Raw genomic sequence first — 25,320 nt, 5'->3', positions numbered from 1 at the left:
TTATATGAAATTAAAGATTAGTGCTTTTATGATGTTGTTGTTTCATCTAGGATTTAGCGTTATAGTTCAATTACAGTGGGGAAATGGCATCTGAACAACGTACTGAATGATTTCAGTATCAACTCCCATACCAAAAAATTGTATGAGAGGTGATAGTTCTGTTCAATAGTTAGCACAATCTTGAAACAAAAACATCAATTTCTATTAATAATAACATAAAGTATCCAATAATCAACATGTAGAATATTGCAGTGAATTTTATAATTTTGTAGTAGGACCACTCCTTCAAAAGCACACTGTGACAAATGTCAGGAACTGAAAGTCCTAAAACAGTCATGACAATGACTGAAAAATAATAGATTCTGCAATAAGATCATAATACCATGTACTCTGGTTGTAGCATTAATATGAGTTACAGACTAATTACGTATCAGCCTTGCGTAGACTTGAGCTCACTTTAGGCCCTGGAATAAGTCTCAAAAGTGCTGCTTGGAATAAAACGTGTGATGAGTATTTTATACAGTCCTTAATATTGTCTAACCAAATTTTTTTGTGCTTCACAAAAGTAAACAATTATATGCTTGTATACCAATATATATCAATAATATCATATTCTAGGGTTCTGCGAGTGAGACTACACTCATTGGTCTGCTGGTGGCAAGAGAGACTGCAGTGCGTAAAGCTAAAGCCCTCAACCCACACTTAAATGAAGCTGAATTAAGAGGAAAATTCGTTGCTTACAGCTCTAGTAAGCCCCTTCTTCTCATAATTACTTTAATAAGTTGACATTATATAATTATTAAGCTACAGCTACATATTAAACTTACTTTCAATTATTTTAATTTCATTTTATTTAAACTGTTTTGCTTTAATTCAGCACATGACATGCCTGTATGTGTGTGAACAAAGAACACCATGCAATAATTAAATACAATTGGGGTATCTTTTATGACTTTTCATCTCTGGCTTTCATTACTCTGAGTAGAAGCTAATTTCCTAGTTCACTAAGGCAAATGCCAGGATGGTTCCTTAATCAAGGCCACGGCCGACCACCTGACCTGTCCCCATAGGCTGTCTGTCCTATCCTCATAAAGCACGTTATGTATGCTGTGTGTTATATATTCTGACCTATTGATTTGCATTGTATTATCATGACAAATCCTATATCATTCTGATAGGAACCTAGGATGGCTAAAGACAAATAAAAAATAAAAATTAGCATTGTTGTAGAGTAGGTCCCAAGTTCTTCCATCTACTTACATGGAACATATAGCCCTTCATTAGTTGTTGTTTATTCTCTTCCATGTTTCTGCTTCATATTTTAATAAAATTTTGCATCTACTTAAATGGAATATACAGGGTGTTACAAAAAGGTCGGCCAAACTTTCAGGAAACATTCCTCACACACAAAGAAAGAAAATATGTTATGTGGACATGTGTCTGGAAATGCTTACTTTCCATGTTAGAGATCATTTTATTACTTCTCTTCAAATCACATTAATCATGGAATGGAAACACACAGCAACAGAATGTACCAGTGTGACCTCAAACACTGTGTTACAGGAAATGTTCAAAATGTCCTCCATTAGCGAGGACACATGCATCCACCCTCCATTGCATGGAATCCCTGATGCACTGATGCAGCCCTGGAGAATGGCGTATTGTCTAACAGCCGTCCACAATACGAGACAAAGAGTCTCTACATTTGGTACCGGGGTTGCGTAGACAAGAGCTTTCAAATGCCCCCATAAATGAAAGTCAAGAGGGTTGAGGTCAGGAGAGCATGGAGGCCATGGAACTGGTCTGCCTCTACCAATCCATCAGTCACCGGATCTGTTGTTGAGAAGCGTATGAACACTTTGACTGAAATGTGCAGGAGCTCCATCGTGCATGAACCACATGTAGTGTTGTACTTGTAAAGGCACATGTTCTAGCAGCACAGGTAGAGTATCCTGTATGAAATCATGATAATGTGCTCCATTGAGCGTAGGTAGAAGAACATGGGGCCCAATCAAGACATCACCAACAATGCCTGCCCAAACATTCACAGAAAATCTGTGTTGATAATGTGATGCACAATTGCGTGCGGATTCTCGTCAACCCACACATGTTGATTATGAAAATTTACAATTTGATCATGTTGGAATGAAGCCTCATCCTTAAAGAGAACATTTGCACTGAAATGAGGATTGACACATTGTTGGATGAACCATTCGCAGAAGTGTACCCGTGGAGGCCAATCAGCTGCTGATAGTGCCTGAACACGCTGTACATGGTACGAAAACAACTGGTTCTCCCGTAGCACTCTCCATACAGTGACATGGTCAATGTTACCTTGTACAGCAGCAACTTCTCTGATGCTGACATTATGGTTATCATCAACTGCACAAAGAATTGCCTCATCCATTGCAGGTGTCCTCGTCGTTCTAGGTCTTCCCCAGTCACGAGTCATAGGCTGGAATGTTCCGTGCTCCCTAAGACGCTGATCAATTGCTTCAAACGTCTTCCTGTTGGGACACCTTCGTTCTGGAAATCTGTCTCGATAGAAACATACCTATGGCTATTCCCCAAGATACCTTCCAGCACCTGATTGAACATATGCCTGCGAGAGTGGAAGCCGTCATCAAGGCTAAGGGTGGGCCAACACCATACTGAATTCCAGCATTACCGATAGAGGGTGCCACAAACTTGTAAGCCATTTTCAGCCAGGTGTCCAGATACTTTTGATGACATAGTGTATATTAAAGAGCTTAAAATTACCTCTAACTATTTCTGATGATGTGAGCATATTGAGCCAGGCCCAGGATTAAACTGTACAAGAAATGGCCAAAGTAACCTCTGAACAATTATATACATATTTTTTAAGCATTTAATGTCATGACACTCAGATACACACCTGAATTACACAGTTACACAGTCTTGAAGAGTAGATTTCAAAGGCACACAGTATGACCACTTCTACAAAAATATTTGCTCTTCAGTGGCTGCTTCTTCAGCTCCATTTTATAGCTGGTTGCTAAGATTAAAACATTACTGGGTATACATAGTCTCTTTTCCGGTTGTCTCCATGAAAGACATGCCTATCAGTGATGGCAGCCATGGCTACCTGAGTGAATCTATTGCATATTTCATTTCATTTTCCGTTGGTCCTTTAACCATTTGCTGTCTAAGGTAGAAAATATGATATTAGACAAGTCATTGTGATTTACAATACACATTTTTAAATCATGGAGGAATACTTACATTGATTTAGGCTTAATATAATCACAATTAAAAATTCATCTTTCATGCATGATATTTAACATATGTGATTCAATCAGTTATTTTTTACCTATAACTCTTGATTAACACTTCATTTTTCTTTTTTTTAATATTTGGTAATAAATTGTTATATTTCAAGATATTCACATACACTATAACAACACTTTTGCTGCATATAGTTATTGACAGCAGTTTTAAATTTTGAAATGTCTTTTATTGTTTTAATGTTATTAGGTAGTTTATTGTATAGTCTGTTTCCTGTTTGCAGTGGTCCATTCTGTTTTAGTGTTGTGTATGCTTATTGAACATGTCTATCTTGATTTCTCCTTGTATTATACAGATGGATACTCTGGTTAGTTCATACAAGATTGTTGCAATTTTCTAAGATTTTCCTAACAAATATTATTACCTGTAAAATATGTAGACATGGTAGCAGAAGGATGTGAAGTTTCTTAAATAAGGGCTTTGCTAGCAGATGTGTTTCCCCAAAAGATTATGCCACATCACAGTAAGGATTCCTCCTGGGCAAAGTATACCTTTTTTGGTGTCTCTTTTAGTGTGCTAGCAGAAAGTATAACAAAATGTATTCAATTTATTTCTAGTATATTTTGCACGCTGGACTCATCTTAGATTTTCTTGGATCCATATTCCAAGAAATTTAATAGGGCTTGCATTTTCAAGTGTTCTGATAATAAACTCTATGTCTACTGAGAGTGGACATTCATTTATCACTGTGTGTAAGTGCATTGTAACTGTCTTTTTTCTGTGTTTATTACTAAATTGCTTCCAGAAAATCGGTCTGTAGTGTGGGTGGTACACTTTTTAATCTTGTGAAGTAATTATTCTCTGGTCCTTCCTTTCGTTATCACATTTGTGTCATTAGCAAATTTTATGTAATTATGGCGTGGACTGATCAATTCCAAGTCATTTACAAAGATTAGATACGGAAATGGTCCTAGAATGGAGGCTTGTGGTACACCTTACTTAATATTCCGCTTTTCTGAGCAGTAGGACTTTGTCTTGTTCTCTTTTTGGACAGCAAGCTCAACCAATTGCTCTCTATTTTGTAGATATGATTTTATCCATTTATACGCTGGGGCCCTAATACCTACAGACTCAAATTTCTTAAGCAAGATGTTGTGACTGATGACACTGAATGCTTTAGAGAGGTCTAGAAATATGGCTGGTTTATGCTCTTGGCTGTCTATTGCATTTAAGGCTTCGTTTAGGATTGCAGAACTAGCAGTCTCAGTAGATTTATATTTTCAGAATCCGTGTTGTGTATTTGAGAAGTAATTATTTTTTCTATAAAATCGATTAGTCTTTTATAATAGATTTTTCAATTATTTTGAAAAAAACCAGATAGTAGTGAAATAGGCCTCTAGTTTGATACTTCTGTTTGTATCCCTTTCTTGAACAAATGTTTTACTTTGGTATCTTCAATTTTTCTGGGAACACCCCTTCTGATGGAAAACAGTTAACAGATGTGAACAAGTTTATTTGTAGTCCTTATAATTTTTCCTACCATTAACAATGTTTCATTCGGATTGGTTGCAAAATACTCTGTGAGTTTAATATCCAATTTATTAGGGAGTATTGGACCAAAAGACATACTTTTAATGCTTCCAGAATGACATTTTCACTCTGCAGTGGAGTGTGCACTGATATGAAACTTCCTGGCAGCTTAAAACTGTGTGCCAGATCAAGACTCGAACTTGAGACCTTTGCCTTTCGCGGGCAAGTGCTGAACCATCTGAGCTACCCAAGCACAACTAACGACCCATCCTCACAGCTTCACTTCTGCCAGTATCTTGTCTCATACCTTCCAGACTGCTCTTTGCAGGAGAACTTCTGTGAAGTTTGGAAGATAAGAGATGAGACACTGGCAGAAGTAAAGCTGTGAGGATGGGTCGTGAGTTGTGCTTGGGTAGCTCAGATGATAGCCGGCACGGTAGCTCAGCGTGTTCGGTCAGAGGGTTAGCAGCCTCTCTGTAATAAAAATATTGAGCTCATCGATCAACAATGAACTTAAACGGATGTCTTATGATGTCCGCCCCAAGCAGATGCAATGAACAAAAGCGAACAAAATGAGATTTAAAAAAATAAATAAATAAATAAATTTTAAAAAAATGGCAGAGCAATTGCCCGCAAAAGGCAAAGGTCCCGAGTTCGAGTCTCAGTCTGGCACATAGTTTTAATCTGCCAGGAAGTTTCATATTTTTAATGGTTGATAACTAAAACTTTATCCACATTTGGAATGTCACTGTGTGAAGTAATCCAAAACAAAATTGAATGATCAATAAGTCAGAATATTCTTTTTTAAGTACAACATTAAAATTCCCATATAAAAACTTCCAAGAAATTCTATGAAATCATTTAATCCCCTTTCCATCTGTCTCATAATGCTTAAAATATACAGTCAAACAGGATAATTTCAGACAGTTTGCATAGGTTATGTAAAAATGCATTGTTTGTTGAAAAAGTGATGGGGTCTATGTTTAGAAAATAAAATATCATAGAAACAGGAAGTCTATGCGTACCTGTACTTGCATGAGACAGAGAAATAAAGTGTCCAAATCACTTCATGGAATAGGCTTATTTCAGAAACACTTGATTTTTTTAAATCTCTAGATGAAGTTATAAAGTATATGAAAGGAATTCAGACATAAATTGACCTTTCTTTAAATTCTACATTCTTCCTATTTGATTTTAGTGACTTTTAACATATTTTAAGAATATTCATCATTATGAATAAGTAATAAGGGTTGAGATAATGAATTTTATATATTAAGTGTCAATTCTTATTTTCTAACAAATTAAATTGGAAATTTTTAAAGTTCTAAATTGAAATAATAAAAACAAAACAAAGAAATTCTACCAAATGTTGAAGCTCAGTATTTTTACTCAGCACTCAAAATTAAGTTGCAAACATTTCAGGCACTGATCATAAATTTATAATGGCCTATGATTCTAAAGCACATCTCTAAAAATAAACAACCCTCACTTCTCAACTGTTGTAGGAAGTACTTGTGAAACTTGTTCTTTTTTATTGGGGGTGTATCAGGGACATAAGGAAACACAAATACATTTCTGTTGGTTTTGTGTGGTAAGCACTATCACTTGTTTTAACACTGTTTTTGTTTTCCTGGATGTCAGGGCCCATAACTGCTTTCGCAGGAGGAATTTTTAGTTTTTAGCAGTGAGACTACCAGGTTTATTTGGAGTATAGTGAATTTCTTGGAATACTTCTCCAAAACTGGAAGCCCATACCTCTACGTTGGTTTGCTGTCTTTCCTCATTATCAAGCAATTTCTGTGACACATGATGTGGATCAAATGGGATTTAGCCTGTGGTGCAAATTCCACTCTTTATGTTTACAGTAGAGTTTGCTGAAATCTTAGTCAGTGTCAGCTTAAGAAGAGATGGAAAAGCATCCTTGGAAATGGTCCTGCAAGAGTATTTCTTCCATTCAGTTAATATGTCTCAGCAGATTGTTTTCATTGGTCAAAAAAGCTTACATACGGTGGTAGAGGAGGTGGCTGTTGTTAGGGAGGAGGACAATTAATGAAATATTGTGCCACTCACACTCTTCAATAATGTTTAGAGACACAGGACTGGATAATTTGTCCCCAATCATCACAGTTGGTTGATTGTGCTTCTTCAAATTGGGCAAAATGACTGTAAAGTAGTGATCTTCAAATACCAGTAGATCAAATCATCCGCTCTTATTCCTATTAACATGAGTTCCCTGTGGACCTCCTTCTTGCCAAATGTACCACAAATGCTCGATTTATAAGGGACATATGGAGGAAGCAGTTTACTATTAGCACTTGCTGCTGTTGTTATCAAAACACTAGATTTCAATGAATCCATCACTTTTTAGCATGCTTACTCCCTCATTTTATAATTATCTGCTGCTTGCCTGGTTCATCTGATGTGTGGGTTTTGTCATAGCTGATTAAGTTTCCAGTGTTGGATTTATATTGGAGGAATACATTTTAACTGTTGCTTCATTCACTTCCCCATGAACTCTTTTAATACTTGCATTCAGGTGAACAGCGAGATCTTCTGAATGCTGCTTGAACAATAAATGCACCCATTCTTCTCCAGGTAAATTGTTAGAAAGTTTTGTCTTTTTTCGGCCAGGCTTATCAAAGCAGCCTTTTGCTAAATATCTAATATCCAATTTAGTGAGAAGATATTCCCCAGAGTGTAGCCCTCAAGATACCTTGCTTCAGCATTTCCTCATTTTCCTTATTAGTACTGGTTTTCCTCCAAATGTTTTTGGATGTATTTCCCACATTTTATTTTGTAAGGTTGATCTAGGTATACCATACAAATCACATGCTTTTCCATCTAATAATTTGCGTCATTGAATATCATGACAGCTTTGTCTAAAAGTTACAAGTCATAATTGCACTGTGATTCGACATCTTTCATTTTTTATAAATTCCAGGCATTGTCCGAAATCACCCCACACAGTACACATTTTTGTAAAAACTGTCATTATTTTATAACTTTACATGAAAAACTGAAGAATATGTACAGCTACTGCCCCAATGCTCTAGGCTATTGATCTCATTGACAACTGCAGTTATAACGTCTACATCTACATCTACATAGATACTCAGCACGCCATCATGCAGTGTGTGGCAGAGGGATCCTGTACTAGTACTGGTCATTTCCTTTTCTGTTCCACTCACAAATAGAGCAAGGGAAAAACAACTGTCTATATGCCTCCATAAGAGTGTTAATTGCTCATATCTTATCTTTGTGGTCCTTATGTGCAGTGTATATTGGCAGCAGTAGAATCATTCAGCAGTCAGCTTCAAAAGCCAGTTCTTTAAATTTTCTCAATGGTGTTCCTTGAAAAGAATGTCACCTTCCCTCCAGGAATTCCCATTTGAGCTCCCAAAGCATCTCCATAACACTTATGTGTAGCTCAAACCTACTGGTAACAAATCTAGCAGCCTGCCTCTGATTTGCTTTGATGTCTTTCTTTAATTCAACTTGGTACAGATCCCAAACAATCAAGCACTACTATAGAATAGGTCACACTAGTGTCCTGTAACTGGTCTGCTTTACAGATGCACCACACTTTCCTGAAATTATCCCGACAAGCTAAAGTCAACAAATCACATTATCTACCATAGGCCTCACTTGTAGTTCAATTCCATATTGCTTTGCAGTGTCAAGCCCAGATATGACTGTGTCAAGCAGGACACTACTAATGCTACATCTGAACGTTACAGATTAGCTTTTCCTACTCATCTTCATTGACCTACATTTTTCCACATTTAGAGCTAACTGCTATTCATCATACCAACTAGAAATTTTAGTAATTTCTGAGAACATTTTGCCTGAGTACAGTGGTTTTTTTGTTACTTAAAAATGGACATGAACAGTCAAAACTGCAATAAATGTTTGGTCTGCCTTAGACCATCTTCAGACCTCACATATTGATGGTAGGTGATGGTGGCTGTGAAAGAGGCAGGCACTATGACTCCACAAATGTTAGCTGCAAAGCCAAACCATTTTTGTACACTGAAGAGCCAAAGGAACTGATACAACTGTCTAATACTGTGTAGGGCCCACTCGAGCTTGCAGAAGTGTCACAGCACAACATGGCATGGACTCAACTAATGTCTGAAGTAGTGCTGCAGGGAACTGACACCATGAATCCTGCAGCGCTGTCCATAAATCCATAAGAATACGAGAGGGTGCAGATCTCTTCTGAACAGCACATTGCAAGGCATCAGAGATATGCTTAACAATGTTCATGTCTGGGGCGTTTGGTGGCCAGCGGAAGTGTTTAAACTCATAAAAGTGTACCTGGAGCCACTCTGTAATAATTCTGGATGTGTGGGGTGTCACATTGTCCTGCTGGAATTGCCCAAGACCATCAGAATGCACAATGAACATGAATGGACGCAAGTGAGCAGACAGGATGCTTACATATGAGTCACCTGTCAGAGTCAATCTAGACATATCATGGGTCCCATCATCACTCTAACTTCACATACCTCACACCATTACAGAGCCTCTGCCAGCTTGAACAGCCCCCTGCTGACATGTGGGCTCCATGGATTCAAGGGGTTGTTTCCATACCCATGAACATCTATCTACTTGATACAATTTGAAATGAGACTCATACAACCAGGCAACATGTTTCCAGTCATCAACAGTTCAATATCAGTGTTGACAGGCCCAGGCGAGGTGTAAAGCTCTGTGTCGTGCAGTCATCAAGGGTACACAAGTGGGCCTTTGGCTCCAAAAGCCCATATCAATGATGTTTTGTTGAATAGTTCACACACTGTCACTTGTTGAAGGTCCAGCATAGAAATCTGCTGAAATTTGCAGAAGAGTTGCACTTCTGTCACATTGAGTGATTCTCTTCAGTTGATGTTGGTTTCATTCTTGCAGGATCTTTTTCCAGCTGCAGCAATGTCGAGGATTTGGTGTTTTACCAGATTCCTGGTATTCATGGTACACTTGTGAAATGGTCATACTGGAAAATTCCCATTCCTTGCTACCTCAGAGATGCTGTGTCCCATTGCTCATGTGCTGACTGCAACACTATGTTCAAACTCACTTAAAGCTGGATAACCTGCCATTGTAGCAGCAGTAGCTAAACTAACAACTGCACCACACACTTGTTGTCTTATAAAGGCACTGACGACCCCAGCGCCGTTTACATATTTCTGTATTTGAATATGCATGCCTATACCAGTTTCTTTGGCACTTCAGTGTATCTAGAGAACAACAGCGGTCCTATCACACTTCACTGGTGCACTCATGACAATAACGTTGTCTCTGATCAACACTTGCCGACGAGGGCAACATTCTTGGTTCTATAACTTAAAAAGTATTCAAGCCCTCTCATATCTGTGAAGCTATTCTATATGCTCATGCCTTCATCAACAGCCTGCAATGGGGCACTGTGTCAAACGCTTTCTGTAAATCTAGAGATATGGAATCTGCCTGTTGCCATTCAGCCATAGTTGGCAGTATATCATGTGAGAAAAGGGCAAGCTGAGTTTCATACAAGTGATGCTTTCTAAAGCCCTGCTGATTCATGGACATAAGCTTTTCAGTCTTAAGAAAATTTATTGTATTCAAACTGAGGATATGTTCAAGGATTCTGCAACAAACCAAAGTTAGGCATATTGGTCTGTAATTTTGCAGGTCCGTTCTTTTAACCATCTTATATTCAGGAGTCATCTGTGCCTTTTTCCAGTCACCTGGGTCTTTGTATTGAGTGAGAGATTCATGCTAAATGCAGTCTAGCTAAGGGGCCAGTGCCATAGAATAATCATTGTAAGACCGAGCTGGGATTCCATCCAGACCTGGTGACTTATTTGTTTCAACTCTTTCAGTTGTTTCTCTGTGCAAGCAATGCTTATTACTATGTTGTTCATATGGGGATATATCAATGGTCAAATGATGGTATGTTTGTATGAGTGACCTGCGTGAATGATTTCTTGAACATCAAATTTAAGATTTCATCTTTCTTTTTGCTGTCTTCAACTGCCACACCAGACTCATCAACAAGCGACTGGATAGAAGTCTTAGACCCAAACCAGAATTTTCTTGGGTTCTCTGCCAGATCCTTTGCTAAGGTGTGATGATAGTTGTTGTATGCTTCACACATAGATCTTTTCACAGATGCACAAATCTCTACTAACCTTTGCTTGTCATCAATTTTCTGTTCCCTTTTGAACTGAGAGTGCAAACGCCTCTGCTTTCTCAGAATTTTCTGGATTTTGTTACTAAATCATAGTGGTTCTTTTCTATCTTTAATCCACTTACTAGGCACATAACTCTCAAAACCATTATTCACAATGTGCTTAAACTTTGCCCACAATTCCTCTACGTCCATCTTACTGGAACCCAGTAATGTCAATTCTCTTTTATCTGCTGTCTCTAGCAGAAGCACTCTCCTAGTCTTCTTCACTGATTTACCAACTTTCGTAACCACTGTTGCTGTAGGGACAACATGCTCACTGATCCACTTTTTTATACTGACATTATCAATAAGATCCAGCCTATTTGTAGCTACAACATCTGAGATATTTCCATTGTGTGTAGGCTGCCAAACTAGCAGCTAAAGACAGTTTTCAGAAAATGCATTCACACAATTATCTGTCTGTACCATCTGCAATGAATCCATAGCCATTCCAGTCTGCACTTGCTCGCCTCCAACTACTGACATGTGATCTGAGAAAAAAATTTGGAAATTTGTGGTAAGGTCTTATGGGACCTAACTGCAGAGGTCATTGGTCCCTAAGGTTACACACTATTTAACCTAACTTAAACTAACAACAACACACACACCCATGCCCGAGGGAGGACTCGAACCTCCAACAGGGGGAACCACGTGGGTCATGACGAGGCACCTAAGACCACGCGGCTAACCCATTAAAACTGTTAATGTTGAGGGCAAGTTTGATTCATATGCTGTCCAATTGCCTGCATTTAAGCATTATAATACTAAGCATGACATTGTATTTTTCAGTAACAAGTATCAAAATGTTATTATTAACAAGGTGAAGATGTATATATATCATATAAATGTTAGGCTTGAGGACTAACATTGGATAACAGTGCTAACAAGAAGTTTTTTGAGGGACAAGGTAATATGGAAAAAGTTAAATTGTGAGTCAGTAATAAACTAGAGCTTTTTAGCTGTGAAGGCTTCAATTCTACCAGAGTTCCTTAGAAGAGGTATACTGGTAAAAATGCATATCGGTTTGTTGCATATAGTAAGCCAGAGAAATCAGTGCCTTAGGATAAAGTAACAGCTACCCCATGTGGTTGTGATCTAGGTATTTAAGCACTACTGACAGTAAATTTTCTTTGAATGATTCTAGAACTATCACAGCAGAATAAGGTGGCCCTTAAAAACATCCAGCAATTAACTTGTTTTCACCTGCGCTTGTTGCACACAACCAGATAATTTCACTGTCATGCGCAGCTTCAACGTCAGTAGAGACAATTTTGTTGTCAGCTACAATGAAAGCTGCCCCTTCTATGGTGTCTGATCTGTCTTTATGGTATGTGTTCCATAACTTTCTAAGAATCTCATAGCTTACCACTTTCGTTTTCTGCCAAGTCTCGGCTCCAACAATAATTTCAGAACAAGAAATTCTCTGGATGGCAGTAAATTCAGGAACTTCGTTACAAATACCTCAACAAGTTACTGATAAAATTTTGACAGTTGAACTGTCTATACTCTGAACATAGTCTGACTTCCCTTTCTGCGTAATGACTGGTGAGTGTTCATGAGAGGATCTCAAAGTACTGCCTAGCCTAAAATCCCACATGTACACACCACAAGTACTCTACTACCCAAGAAGTTGCTTTTTTTATATAGTGTACTCATGACCTATCCAGGGGAATTGTACAAATCCCCATTCGATAAAGCGGGTCTAGAAATCTGCAGTCAAGACTGTCACAGAGTTGATGAAGCCTTTGGTTGAGACCCTTCATTTGGCTCCAAACCAGAGGACTCAGATTAATTCTGGGAAAAATGCTGCAAATTTCAAGCTCTGCTTGTACCTCACACACAAGGCCAGCAGCCTTCACCACCTCTGCCAGCCACCTGTATGAACTGAGGGTGGCCTCAGGACCCAAGCAACAGAAGTCATCAATGCCAATGTAAACCCAACTTGCAGATGATTGCACCCAGCATGCTCGATATCTGCAAGCAAGGCAACCTCCACATCTCAGATGAGAGCCCCAGCAGACATACCCAAGCACATTGGCTTTCTTTCCAGCCCTTAACTCTATCTGTCTAAGAGTCTTCATAAAATGCCTGACTGCTAGTAGACCCATTTCCCCATGTGCCTGCTCACACCATGCTGAAGTAGCAGCCACATGTCCATTCACAGGATGAATGGGTGAGGCCAGGCAGTCAGTCCCTACATTGACCCTCCACCTTGAGCATCAGGAACGAGTTACACCTGCAGCTCACCCTGCTGTGAGGGTGGATCCACCACTTTTGGTACACAAAGAGGTGCTTCAGCTGCAGAGCCCATGGGTGAAACACGTGACACCTGAAGTGTTCCACATGATGCACCAGATTCTCCACCTCAGTTGCACCCCAAGACAGCAGCCTGAAGGTGACTGACCATAGCCAAAAGCACATTCAGCTGTTTGCGAACTACGGCCAGCTCTTCCTGCATCTGCACTCAGCATGCATACATCCTACCTATCCTACATGTACACATTCTACCCATACTGGTCACAGCAGTGCAAGAGTTTCCACTTGATCATACTGTGTGAACTTTCAACAGGAGACTATCCATCAGATATTCACCTAGGTAAATATTTGACCCAAAATAAATGTCATGGTGCATGGAAAATACAGTCTCACACTTAAAATAATTTGGTAAATGGGAGTGATATTTAGTGATCATTCGTAGCTATGCAGCAGGAAAGAGAAAAAAAATCATACTGTCCAAAATCCTCCTAGTGTCCAAAATTACCCTGTTTGACAATACCCTCTTGGAGGCTTGTACACAGTTAGGTCTACTAGTTACTTTGTTCTTTAACTGATAATGTGTCACAGTTTCCAGAGTGCTGTTTGGCTATATTGGGTACTCTGTGATCTTACACTTTGACAGAGTATTACACATATCTCACAAGAAAAAGAAATTGTAAATATAATTGTAGACAGGAAAATAAAATGGTCGATTAGGAAATAAGTATTTTTCCTGTGCATTTTTAACATGTAAAATACAAAAACTTCCTTTATATAAAAAGAATCTACCAATTCTGTTTAGCATTTCATGTGACAGTGTTTTCATTGTATAGATATATTGCCACTAACAGAAGCATTTAATGAAAATTATGTTAAAAACCACTAAATTTACAACATTTTCTGGAAATTATCCTAAATGAGGACATATAAGTATTTCTAAGGGAAATTCACACTTGATTGAATAAATCTATGTTTCAATGTGTATTGCAGATCAGAGTAATTCATCAGTGGAAAAAGCTGGCCTCCTGGCAGCTGTTCCAATGAAGTTACTTCCATCAGACAACAAATGTCGAATGCGAGGAAACACACTTTTGAAACAAATACGTGAAGATCGTGCTAATGGTCTCATCCCAATATATGTGAGTATTCTGAAAATTTGGGTTAAGTGTGAGTAACAAAATGATTAAAAATAAGAACTTTTAACCAACAAAAGGGGCCACTCACTTGTGTGAATGCTTAAGTCTCCTCGAGTATTTGAGGGAGGGAAGGCACGGAAAGGTATGAAATTTGAGCTCTAGCATGATTTTGTCATTTGGCTACTATACCCATCAAATAGTAATATGCAAATTACATCACAAATAGGAAGTACTAGCACACCTGGAAATCTTAAGATTAAGATTAGACATGAAATCAGATCAATGCAATAACTATACTCTTTCAACCATTCATCATGTTTCAAATATCACATCAGGATCAAACTGAACAAGTAAAGCTATACATTAACAAAGGGTAGTGCTTATATAAAGGGAACTAAGTCTGTAAGCTGCATTATCACTTTGGAGATCAAGCCTGAGTGTATCTCACACCACAACTTTGTGTTAAAAAGACAACACTGCAGCGTAGATATGGTCATGATTTCCATGATGCGCAAGCCACCTGTCACTTGAGAACCAGACCTGTTTCATATGAGAACAATATATGGACATCTTGTGACCTGGATCTCAACTGGTTCTGCCTTATGTTGTCAATTTCTAGAATTATTTAAACATACACATTAGAAAACAGTTGCTGTCATGAATGGCTGAGCTAGAATGATTGCATTGGTGTAATTTCATGTCTGTACTTGTTAGGTTTCACAGTTTGTTATAATTCTGCTACAAATATGTCATGCTTCTTAAGTGAGCAAGAAATTTAGGAAACTCAAGGGGAAGAAATTGCTCAGTGACTCACTTCACACTGGCCGGTGTGGCCGAGCACTTCTAGGAGCTTCAGTCTGAGACCGCACGACACTATGGTCGCAGGTTCGAATCCTGCCACAGGCATGGATGTGTGTGATGTCCTTAGGTTAGTTAGGCTTAAGTAGTTCTAAGTTCTAGGGGACTGATGACCTCAGATGTGAAGCCCTTTAGTGCTCACAGCCATGTGAACCATTTGAACTCACTTCACACTCTTTTCTTGGGAGGATTATTATACTACTATTTGTCAAAATTAACTTAAAATTGGTTACCTATCAAAGAAGTAAATTAAATATGAAAAGTAAATCTTGATTCTTGGCCTTCTTAGTATATATTACTCTTGAAAATACATCAATTGCATTTGTAATGCCAAAACTTTAAATAAAAGTGCAAATGGCTGATTTCCTAGGTCTAATATTCTTCTAAGTGGCTGGTCTCCAAAGTGTTAACAACATGCTATCACTACATTGCTCTACAGTTTTTGTTATTGAACAAACTAAATTTGATGTACTTAAAAAAACAGCAAAGCTGCTTCCTTCCTCATGTTAAATGACTGCTGTTTGTCTTCTGCTGATATTTGTATGATCACATTTTTTATCATAGAACAACAGATGTGTCATAAGAAAGGAGGCCTGTTTACAATGAACATTCCTGCTTGTCATGTACCAGTGGCTAATATGGAACTCCATTGCCTAAGAATTTAGATAATCAGATAATGTTTAATAGTTGTAGTAGTAGTAGTAGTAGTAGCATTTAATATTTTTTTGTTCTTTTGAATTTGTAGAGATCCCCAATTTCTGGCTTTGTGTTATAGGAAATTGTTGAACATTTTTACAGAAGATTTAATCACCCAAGGTTCCAGGAAAAATATTTTTGTGTCTTGTATAGTAGTTGTGCAAATTATATAACAATAACGAAAATTCCTGGCTGGAGCAGAACATAAAATAAGGGGGAAAGGCAACCCCTCACCTATAGCAGATCAATGTGTGGAACAGAGAAACATGTAACAGAAAATAGTATTCACACTAGCTAACACTAACTCTTTATCCAGCAGAAGGACACACACACACACACACACACACACACACACACACACACACACACACACATAACCACACAGACACCCAAACGTATACGGCTGCACTTTCCTTTCGTTGACCATGGGAGTGTGTGTTGTGCTGTTTTCTATTATATGTTTCTGTTCTATGCACATCAGTCCGCTGTAGGTGAATGGATGCCTTTCCCTTATTTTACATAGCTGTGCAAAATACAAATTTTTCAGATTTTTTTATTATTGGCAATGAGTTCATTAATACATGAGTTTTCTGTGATATTTGCATTGGATAGTCAATATCAGTTAAGAGGCTACTGCTACATTTGTAGTTATCTATTTTGCACAAAACTTTTTTCTCTTTTTCCCAATACATAAGCTGTATCAAAGAATAGTCAGTCAAGTGGCTAATAAACCATGCTACATATAATGTGGCTAGTGTGTACATTCAGGAGGTAAAAAAGAAGACACACTACAAGTCAAAAAGCCATACTACCTAGCTCTTCACTCTCTCTCTCTCTCTCTCTCTTTAAGCATCACTATAGGGGCCAACAACCGTATTGATCACAATTATTAAACTTCTGTATCAGCTTATTAAAATTGTCTATTACTCCAAAACAAACTGTAATAGTCTCGGCAAACATTCATATAAACCAAAATCAAAGTTAAGTTTGAGTTTTAATAAAGTTCAAGCACCACTTACCCACTAAGCATGTGCTTAGTAATTATGAGAGTAAACAAAGTTCTATTGAGCCCGGCAGTTGTGGAGACTACACATTCACAAGTTAAACACTATACACACAGATTTAAACAGATCCCGGAAACTGTTCATGGTGTTTGTATCTCACGGGTAGAGGCAAGTCAGATAGCAGCGCCTGAAGAAGAGGGGACCTTATATTTGTCCACCACAGAAATGTATGTGAGTGGCCAGTGATATTGGCAGTGCTCTCTCCAAAGCACATGTATCAGTACATCCATACCTTTCATTTGCACATCCAGTGGGGTTTCTGATCCCTCAACACTTAAACCTGCCTGGCCAATTCATGGAAGAACAATGCATCGGAAGTGACTGGGAGTTGGGCAGTGTCATGCTGGAAGGCTCCTGAAAAGAGTCCAAGGCTGTTGGTGTCAATGGTGCTGGATCCATAGAGTGTTGTGCAGCCCCATAGAATTCTGGGATGGAGGTGTCCTTCAAGGATGTGGCAGCTCTGGTGAGTCAACCATTGATGAAGTCAAACTGATGTCCTTGGACATGTCCCTCTGTTCACAAGAAGGGAATACCAGCTGGCCACTCGCTGTTACCCTAAAGTGGAGAGGGCTGTGATGTAGTTGTAATAGTGGACTCACCATTGATGGAGGCTGTTGACCAATGTGCCACAACTGGAGTTGGTTGTAGCACTAGAGCAGCCTCTATAAAGAACCACTAGCTTTTGCTAAAATCAGTGATAAAATTTTGTGCTGATAACAGAGTTTATATTTATCTAATGAATTAATATATCTTGTAATTCTTGATTGTTGTTTTTATTTTTTTTTTTAAATGTGCATGATAAATTGTCATCTTCTTTACACGTCTACCCAAAGCCATTGGATGATCAGCACATTAATTAGTGTAATCTTGAGAGTTGATTGCAGTAATGAGTAATTGTGACTTAAATTGTGTTTCAATTGAATGTGTTATATAATGGCAATGGCCTTGCAGAATTATTAACAGAAGTTCCGTCAGATCACCTAAGTTAATTGCTGTCAGGATTGGCTAGCACTTGGTTGGGTGACTGTCCAGGTCTGCCAAGTACTATTAGCAAGCAAGGTGTACTCAGCCCTTGTGAGTCTAATTGAGGAGCTACTTGACAGAAGTAGTGACTCCAGCCATGAAAACTGACAATGGCTGAGAGAGCCAAACCAAACAGTAATAGTACTTGGTGAACATATGAACCAAAATAGAAATTAATATGAGACAGTTCCTGTTTGAGTTTGAATACTACCAGTATGTAGCCACTAAGCACACATTTGGCAAGTATGAGATTAAGCAAAGTTCCATTAAACCTGGTGGTGTTGGAAACAAAACATTCACAAATGGAAACACTGTGCACACAGTTCTGGTAAATTTTCATGGTGTTCAGATCTCATGGGTAGAGGCAAGTTGTACAACAGTGACTGAGGAAGAGACCACTACCAGCCTTATATCTGCCCACTGAAGAAATTCATGTGAGTTGCCAGTGATATTAGCAGTCATCCCACAACAGACCCCCTCACCAGACATGGGCAACATTACACATATCGACACATCCATATCTTTCATTTGCATGCACAGCAGGGTTATTAAATTTTTGAGGCTACTTGTTCCTTTGTAGAGGAGAAGAGAGGAATATGTTGAGGAAGTTTGAATTTCATAGGTTGAAACTTTTCAAGTTGTAATTTGCACAAACAAATATGTATTTCCCTATGTTAACAAGTTTATCTTACACAAGAAGGTTATTTTCAGCTGCTGTGGTTTTTCTTGTCTCCTGATGTTGTTGTAAGTTCAATGTTTCCTATGGTTTTGTAGACTGTTGTGCAGGTATGACGATACCTCCTGTACGACAATTTTACCAGACATCTTTCCTGATTTGTTGTCTGTATTTGCAGGTTGTAGCAACCTTTGGAACAACAGGAACTTGTGCCTTTGACCCAGCTGATGAACTTGGACCCATATGCAATGAAGAAGGCATATGGCTTCACATAGATGCTGCATATGCAGGTATAGTGGATGCCATCCTTTTATCTTCCATAACATGAAGTTTTTATATTTTCGCACTTTTTGTGTATAGTCATTTAATAACCAGTCATCAAGCAATTTCACTTGTGAATCCACTGGTGAGCCAAACCTTTATGACTGTTGCCTACCACAAGATTGAATACCACCTGTTAGCATTGCAAGTAAGTGATGCCATAAGAAAAGTTGATAAGCAGAGCAAATAAAATAGGCAGTCATCCTAGTGATGATATGGGCTGCAAGTGGGGAAATCTACTGTTATGAATAACTTTGAAAGGGATCATATTGTTGTTACCCAGCACCCAGGATGAGCATCTTGGAAATGATGAAGTTGATCAGCTGGTCACACCCCACTGTTGTGAACATCTACGGACAGTGAATGAAGGATGGTGAAACCAGGAGTAGGCCACAAGATGTTAGACAAGCAGGTCTCATCTTGGGATGTGTAGGTTGGAGGCTTGCCCAACTCTGCAAAGCAGCATAGGGAATTTTCTGTGGCAGAATGATGTTGGTGCAGGCACAAGTGCTTCAGAGCCCACAGTGTACATTGTTTAACGTCGGACTTCACAGCAAATGACCACTCATATCTTATGATTGCAGTGGGAATGGGGCATTGAGATCTGACTGTGATGAATGGGGCCTTGTTGTCTTGACAGATGAATTAAGTTTCTTGTTACACCAGGTCAATAGTCGTATCCAGATAAGCCATCATCCAGACAAATGGCTGCTCAAAATATGCACTGCTCATCAGGTGCAGACTGGTGGAGGCAGTTTTATGCTACAGGGTACATTCGTGTGGACTTCTGTGGGAACTGTGGTAGTAATCAAAGGCACCGCAGCAATTATGGACTATGTGAACATTATTGTGAGCCACCTGCATCCCTTCATGATTGGTGTCTTCCCTGATGGAAATGCAATCTTCTGGCATGATAACTGTCCATGTCAAAGGACCTCAATCATGCTGCAGTGGTTGAGACGTGTGATAGTGAAGCCATGTTGATGTCTTGCCCATCCAAATTTGCCTGACCTGAAACCAATTGAACACGTCTGTGATGCTGTTGGACACTGGGTCAACACCCGCAAATCACTAGTTCATAAGTTACAGGATCACATGACCTGTGTGTGTGCATCTGGTACCACATACAGGTACCTCTGGAAACCTTTCAAGGATATTTTGAGTCCATGCCACACACATTTGATGCTGTATTGTATTCAAAAGGTGGACCAGCACGCTATTGATCAGGTGATCTTAATTTTTTGACTCATCTGTGTAAAGTATCAAGAAAAAGTACAGTGGTCAACAGCTTTGTTAGGTTGCTATGTGTGATGTAAATGAGAATGAGCAGCAGTAAGTAATATCATTAGCAATTTCCTGTCTGATGACATTCAAGAAAGATGCAACAGAGTAATTACTGTCTATATGTCTCTATACCTTATTTTATTTCCATGATCCTTATAAAAGATAAACAGTGAAAGAAGCAGAATTGTTACTCAATCTTCCTTGAATACTGATCCCCTCAGTCTATCTAACCAGGTGTCAAAAGAGCAGTGTCACCCTTCTTACAAAATACCCATTTAAATTCCATGAAGATCCCTGTTACACTTCTATGTGAGCTGTACTGACATGTTTTGTGTGTACTGTCAAACCTACTTGGTAAGCACTCTTAACGATGGAGCAAGACACAAGAATATGTTGTGTGATTGTCTCATGTAGGGTTTCCTTTAAGGGTGCCTCACACTTTCCCAGAATACTCCAACATCTCTCCAGGATCTTACTATAAAAATTATAGTAGATGTCATGGATATCCCTTCTTAGGGATGCCATTAGATTTATTCTGTCAGCTTGTTGCAATCTTGTTTGTTGTGTGAATGTAGTAACCTCCATTTTTGCAACGGTCTCCAAATGGTAGCATTAAGGCCAGGTTGGTCTTCACAGTCATTTATTTCTTTGCTTGGTTTGTGTTTATGTGGAGTGCAGTTTATCATGACTTTGGGCTTTAACCACAGCCTGTACTTGTCTGATATGAACTATGTGTTCTCATTTAATCTTTTAAGTAGGTTATTTGTGAGTGTCTATGAGCTCTACCAGAGAAAAACATTTTCCTAGCTTTCTTGGCAATCTGTTTGCTCTCTATGATTATCATCCCTGTGTACACATCATGTTTGCTAATTCTCTACTTGTAATGACACTATCAAAAATATTGAGACTGTTTATAGTTAGTAAATCTGAACCATTCATTTGAATGTGGGCTGTCAAACTTGCTCAGGGAAACTGTATGACAGTGTGTACAGCATTGCCTCATAGACTGTTTGTCTCTTCTACCAGTTATATAATCATAATTTAAAGTTGCCACCTACTACCAACTATTGTGTCTGAATTTGGTTGCCAAAAGAAGCATTTGCAGTCAGATTCATTTTGGATCTCACTAGACTTAATGTTTGTACTTTCTTCAGCAATTGATTTATCTTTCTGGTGCATGATCAATGCAATATCCAAAGTTTTCCTACTTTCTCATTTAAGAGTTAACTGAGTTCCTAATGTGATATGCAGGTGACTAATTTCTTTGGTAGACAAGTGGGGGATTTGTTCTAGGGATCTTGCAGTTTTGTCTACTCTGAAAAAACTAACATCTATACTGAGGCCCCACAAATGAGCAGTCTTCATCATTTTCATCACTCCCCATAAAGAATCATGAATAGCATCAGTTCACTGTAACAGACATAGTTGATGATAACATGAACCATGCTCCACAAATGACTGCACATGTTGCTTTCTATTGCTCTTGAAAAAGACTTCTCTACCTTCTCACACCCAAAATGCTCATTCAATTTGTTCTCCTTACATGACACCATTTACTGGAATAGGGACTATTGCAAACCTAATATTCAATCTGCTTGCAAGTAGCAGCCTCTTCTTGTTCTTCTGTGGCTTCTTGGACTTTGACTAAGGAAGGACCACTGCTCTAGTAGCAGGAGAGATAAGGTCAACTGGCTCTTCCATTACCAGTAGTACTGAATGCCCAGACCTATTCTTTGGAAGTATGGGATCAGTCATTTATCCATTAACCACATATAACTCTATCCATGAACCAGTCCCAGAGTTTGCAAACAGCTAACCAGTCATCATGAGGTGACTAGTTGACGTTGGATTAGGGTTCTCTGTAGACCACACAAGCTATGGGAAAACTGGTAAGTTCTCTGATACACTTGCAGTTGTAGGAGACCATCCTGCTGCTACACCATTAACAAAATTAACAGTGGCTATATGAAATGATCATTGGTGTTGATGGCCAGCAGTCCCCACTTGGGGAAGTTCAACTGACAAGTTAGAAGTCTTCTCATTTGACGTCACATTAGATAACTTGTTACCGGTGATGATGAGAACAACACAACACCCAATCCATGTGGGGACAAAATCCTGACCCAGCCAGGAACTGGACCCAGACCCACTACTTGGCAGTCAGATGTGCTGGCCACTCAGCCCAGGGGGTGGACCAACAGCAGTTGCTGACAGTTTCCAACTGTTTGAACCATGGCTTTAAGAATGTCATGTGGGCTTCACATGACTGATGCTTCAGAAGTCCATGCTGCATCAAGATCCCATGAAGGCCACATTCCATTGCCATATCTACTCATGAAAGCTACCCATAAGACTAGCTCTTGCCAGGGCAAAAAGGAGTAAAAAAAGATGAGGTTGAACTGGCCTCTTATCGGTAAAGAGAACAGTGTTGACTTACAGTTGCCAAAGTTTCTATGTGTCTTTAGACCCTAGCCTTTTCCATTTCTTGATTAACTTCAATATACACTGAACAAAATAGATTATAGGCATGTTTCTTGTCCAACACACTATTAGATATTTAATTTCCCTATGAGCTTATCACTGTCATATTAAAATTGCATTGTTTCTGCGAGACCTATGACATGCTTTCATATTCACTCTCTAATTATTCCACAGGTTATAGTGGATTACTTTATGAAAATCTTATTTATAGACAATAGATGCTGTATTTAATAACATTTCATATTCCTGTAATTTTTGTGAGATCTGTTGCAGAGTGAAAATTGCATCAGCTCATGGAAGATATTTTGCTCCTATTCAGACATACCCCAGCTGTTAATTTATCCTAGTATATACAAAAACTGCAGCAGTTCATGGAAGATATTTTCCTATTCAGTCTTAGCTCAGCTATTAACTCACCACAGTATATACATTTAAAGCTGTGAATCATTGAGCATACTATCTCCAAGAAAGCCACACTGAGAAAGTATAATAGGTTGATAACAACCTTCAGAATACTAATGCAAAGTTCCAGTTATAGCCGGGGCCAGAATTCATGCACTCCCATCTTTGTGATGCACAGCATGTGAGGCAGACTATGTGGCATATTGCTCCTCAGATTTACTGGAAGACCTGGATTAATGATCTACACTACCAAACTATTAAATCATTCTAAATGAGGGTTAAAATAGTCACTACTCCTATTGTCCAAATAAAAGTCTTGTAAGAGTCTACTTCCTGGAAAGATTCCAGATGTGAACACTATACTGAAAAAATAGCAGCACAAACAGTCACTACACCACCTTCAGTTGGCATTTAATGACTCCAGCTGTTACCTAATTACTTGCACTGATTATATCTACAAGCACAAAACAGGATAACAGTTCAAAGTCAATAAACAGCTAATAACAAAATAACTGCACCCTTCAAGTTTCTGCAGAACAAATAAAATTTATTGCCCTCAGCTATATCTCACAAAGGCCAACTCAAAAGAATAACAGTTCAGGCTAGCAAATGGCACCAAGCTCTGATATAAAATGGATTTTCCTATTGATCATTTGCATTCTCAGTAAACTGCACCATTCACCTAGAAAAATATAACATTAAGCAGATTTCCACCCTCATACACGCGAAAATACTTGCAAACTGTTTCAAGATTTCCATATTTGCTGTATATCTTTCCTGATGATGAAGGATCACTCATTCCCAGTCTGCAACTCGCGGTCTAGTGGCTAGCATTGCTGCCTCTGGATCACAGGTTCCCAGGTTCAATTCCCAGCCGGGTTGGGGATTTCTCTGCACGGGGATTGGGTGTTTATGTTGTCCTCATCATTTCATCATCATCATCATTTGTGACTGTGGGTAGGCTGTACTGAGTAAAAACAAATTGGGACTTTGGGTGGGCGCTGATTACTGTGCAGTTGAGTGCCCCACAAACCAAACATCATTGTCACTCATCCCCAGCTTGATATGGTCATACTCTTAAAAACATCACCTTTGTCCCACAGAGCCCACTCCTTGCCTGCTTCAAACATGAGTGATGTTGGCCCCCTGATCTTGTGAGCACCCAACCATTTCAAAAGTTTATTACTATCAGGTGTTAGAAAACATCTGTGAATATGGCAGTGAAGCCAGCATAGTAGACCCTTATCAAAACCCATTTAGAAGGTTTTTGGAAAGACCAACTCATCATCTCCATGCTGAACAAAGTCATCATCTCCCAGATATCAGAAACCAGCTCCGAAATCCACAATTGCCAATAGAGTGAGCCAGGGCTGCAGCTAACTGGTTTGGTTAGCCGTCAAGGTGGGTGGTGGTGATGGCAGGTTGAGGTCAGGATATTGGGAAACCACCATCCCAGGCCAAGAGTGAGCAGTTGTGTGGTGAGTGGGAGCCTGCAAGAAGCCTGATGAGATTTCAATAACCAGTAGTGACAAACCAACAGTGTACATCATTGACTGTGATGTTGCTCATGACAGCCAGAGCTTGCAGTGTGTCAGTAGCACACAGCCATTGAAGTAGGTGCTCACCAGGACATGGCTCATTGCTACAGGCCAGTGGCAGTGATGGAATCAGAGGCATCAGCACCAGCAAAATTGCAAGGCCACTGACCTCGCAGACCCTGCACGCCACATCACCCACACAACCCGGTGGCAACTAGCAGCCTCAGAAGTAGGTGGATGGGGCATGTATGATCTCCATGTAGATCAAGCATGGAAGAGGTAGGTACCATCAGCTGACACCTTCCACACAAATGGTGCAGGCAGCAGATAGTTTACCTGCAGAACTGGGAGTAAACTACATGCCACTGCAGACCCACCAGTTGCAGAGTTCCAAGTGCATAGAATTGGGCTCTACATGAACACAATGCTGTCACTAGCAGCATCTAAATCCATAGATCCACAGAACATGTAGGTATGGACACAATGACTGCAGACCATTTTTAGCAGACTGATGGATGCCAGCAGACTGAGATATATTCTAACTGAAAATTAAGAATATTTGTAAGGCCCTGAACCATGCTCATTTTGCTAGAGCACT

At 39.1% G+C, this 25,320-nt stretch overlaps 1 protein-coding gene across 1 annotated transcript in view; it reads left to right on the top strand.

The window, feature by feature from the left end:
- Nucleotides 1–25,320, top strand: part of LOC124798438 (aromatic-L-amino-acid decarboxylase-like) — a 178,251-nt gene that overhangs the window by 85,147 nt on the left and 67,784 nt on the right. The window contains exons 6-8 of the mRNA XM_047261855.1: nucleotides 619–748; nucleotides 14,234–14,382; nucleotides 18,875–18,986. Of these exons, the coding sequence (XP_047117811.1) occupies nucleotides 619–748; nucleotides 14,234–14,382; nucleotides 18,875–18,986 (391 nt within the window). The remainder of the gene's footprint in view (nucleotides 1–618; nucleotides 749–14,233; nucleotides 14,383–18,874; nucleotides 18,987–25,320) is intronic.

Source organism: Schistocerca piceifrons, chromosome 5, assembly GCF_021461385.2.
Source record: "Schistocerca piceifrons isolate TAMUIC-IGC-003096 chromosome 5, iqSchPice1.1, whole genome shotgun sequence".
NCBI lineage: Eukaryota > Metazoa > Arthropoda > Insecta > Orthoptera > Acrididae > Schistocerca > Schistocerca piceifrons.
This window is presented reverse-complemented; position numbering and strand designations above follow the sequence as displayed.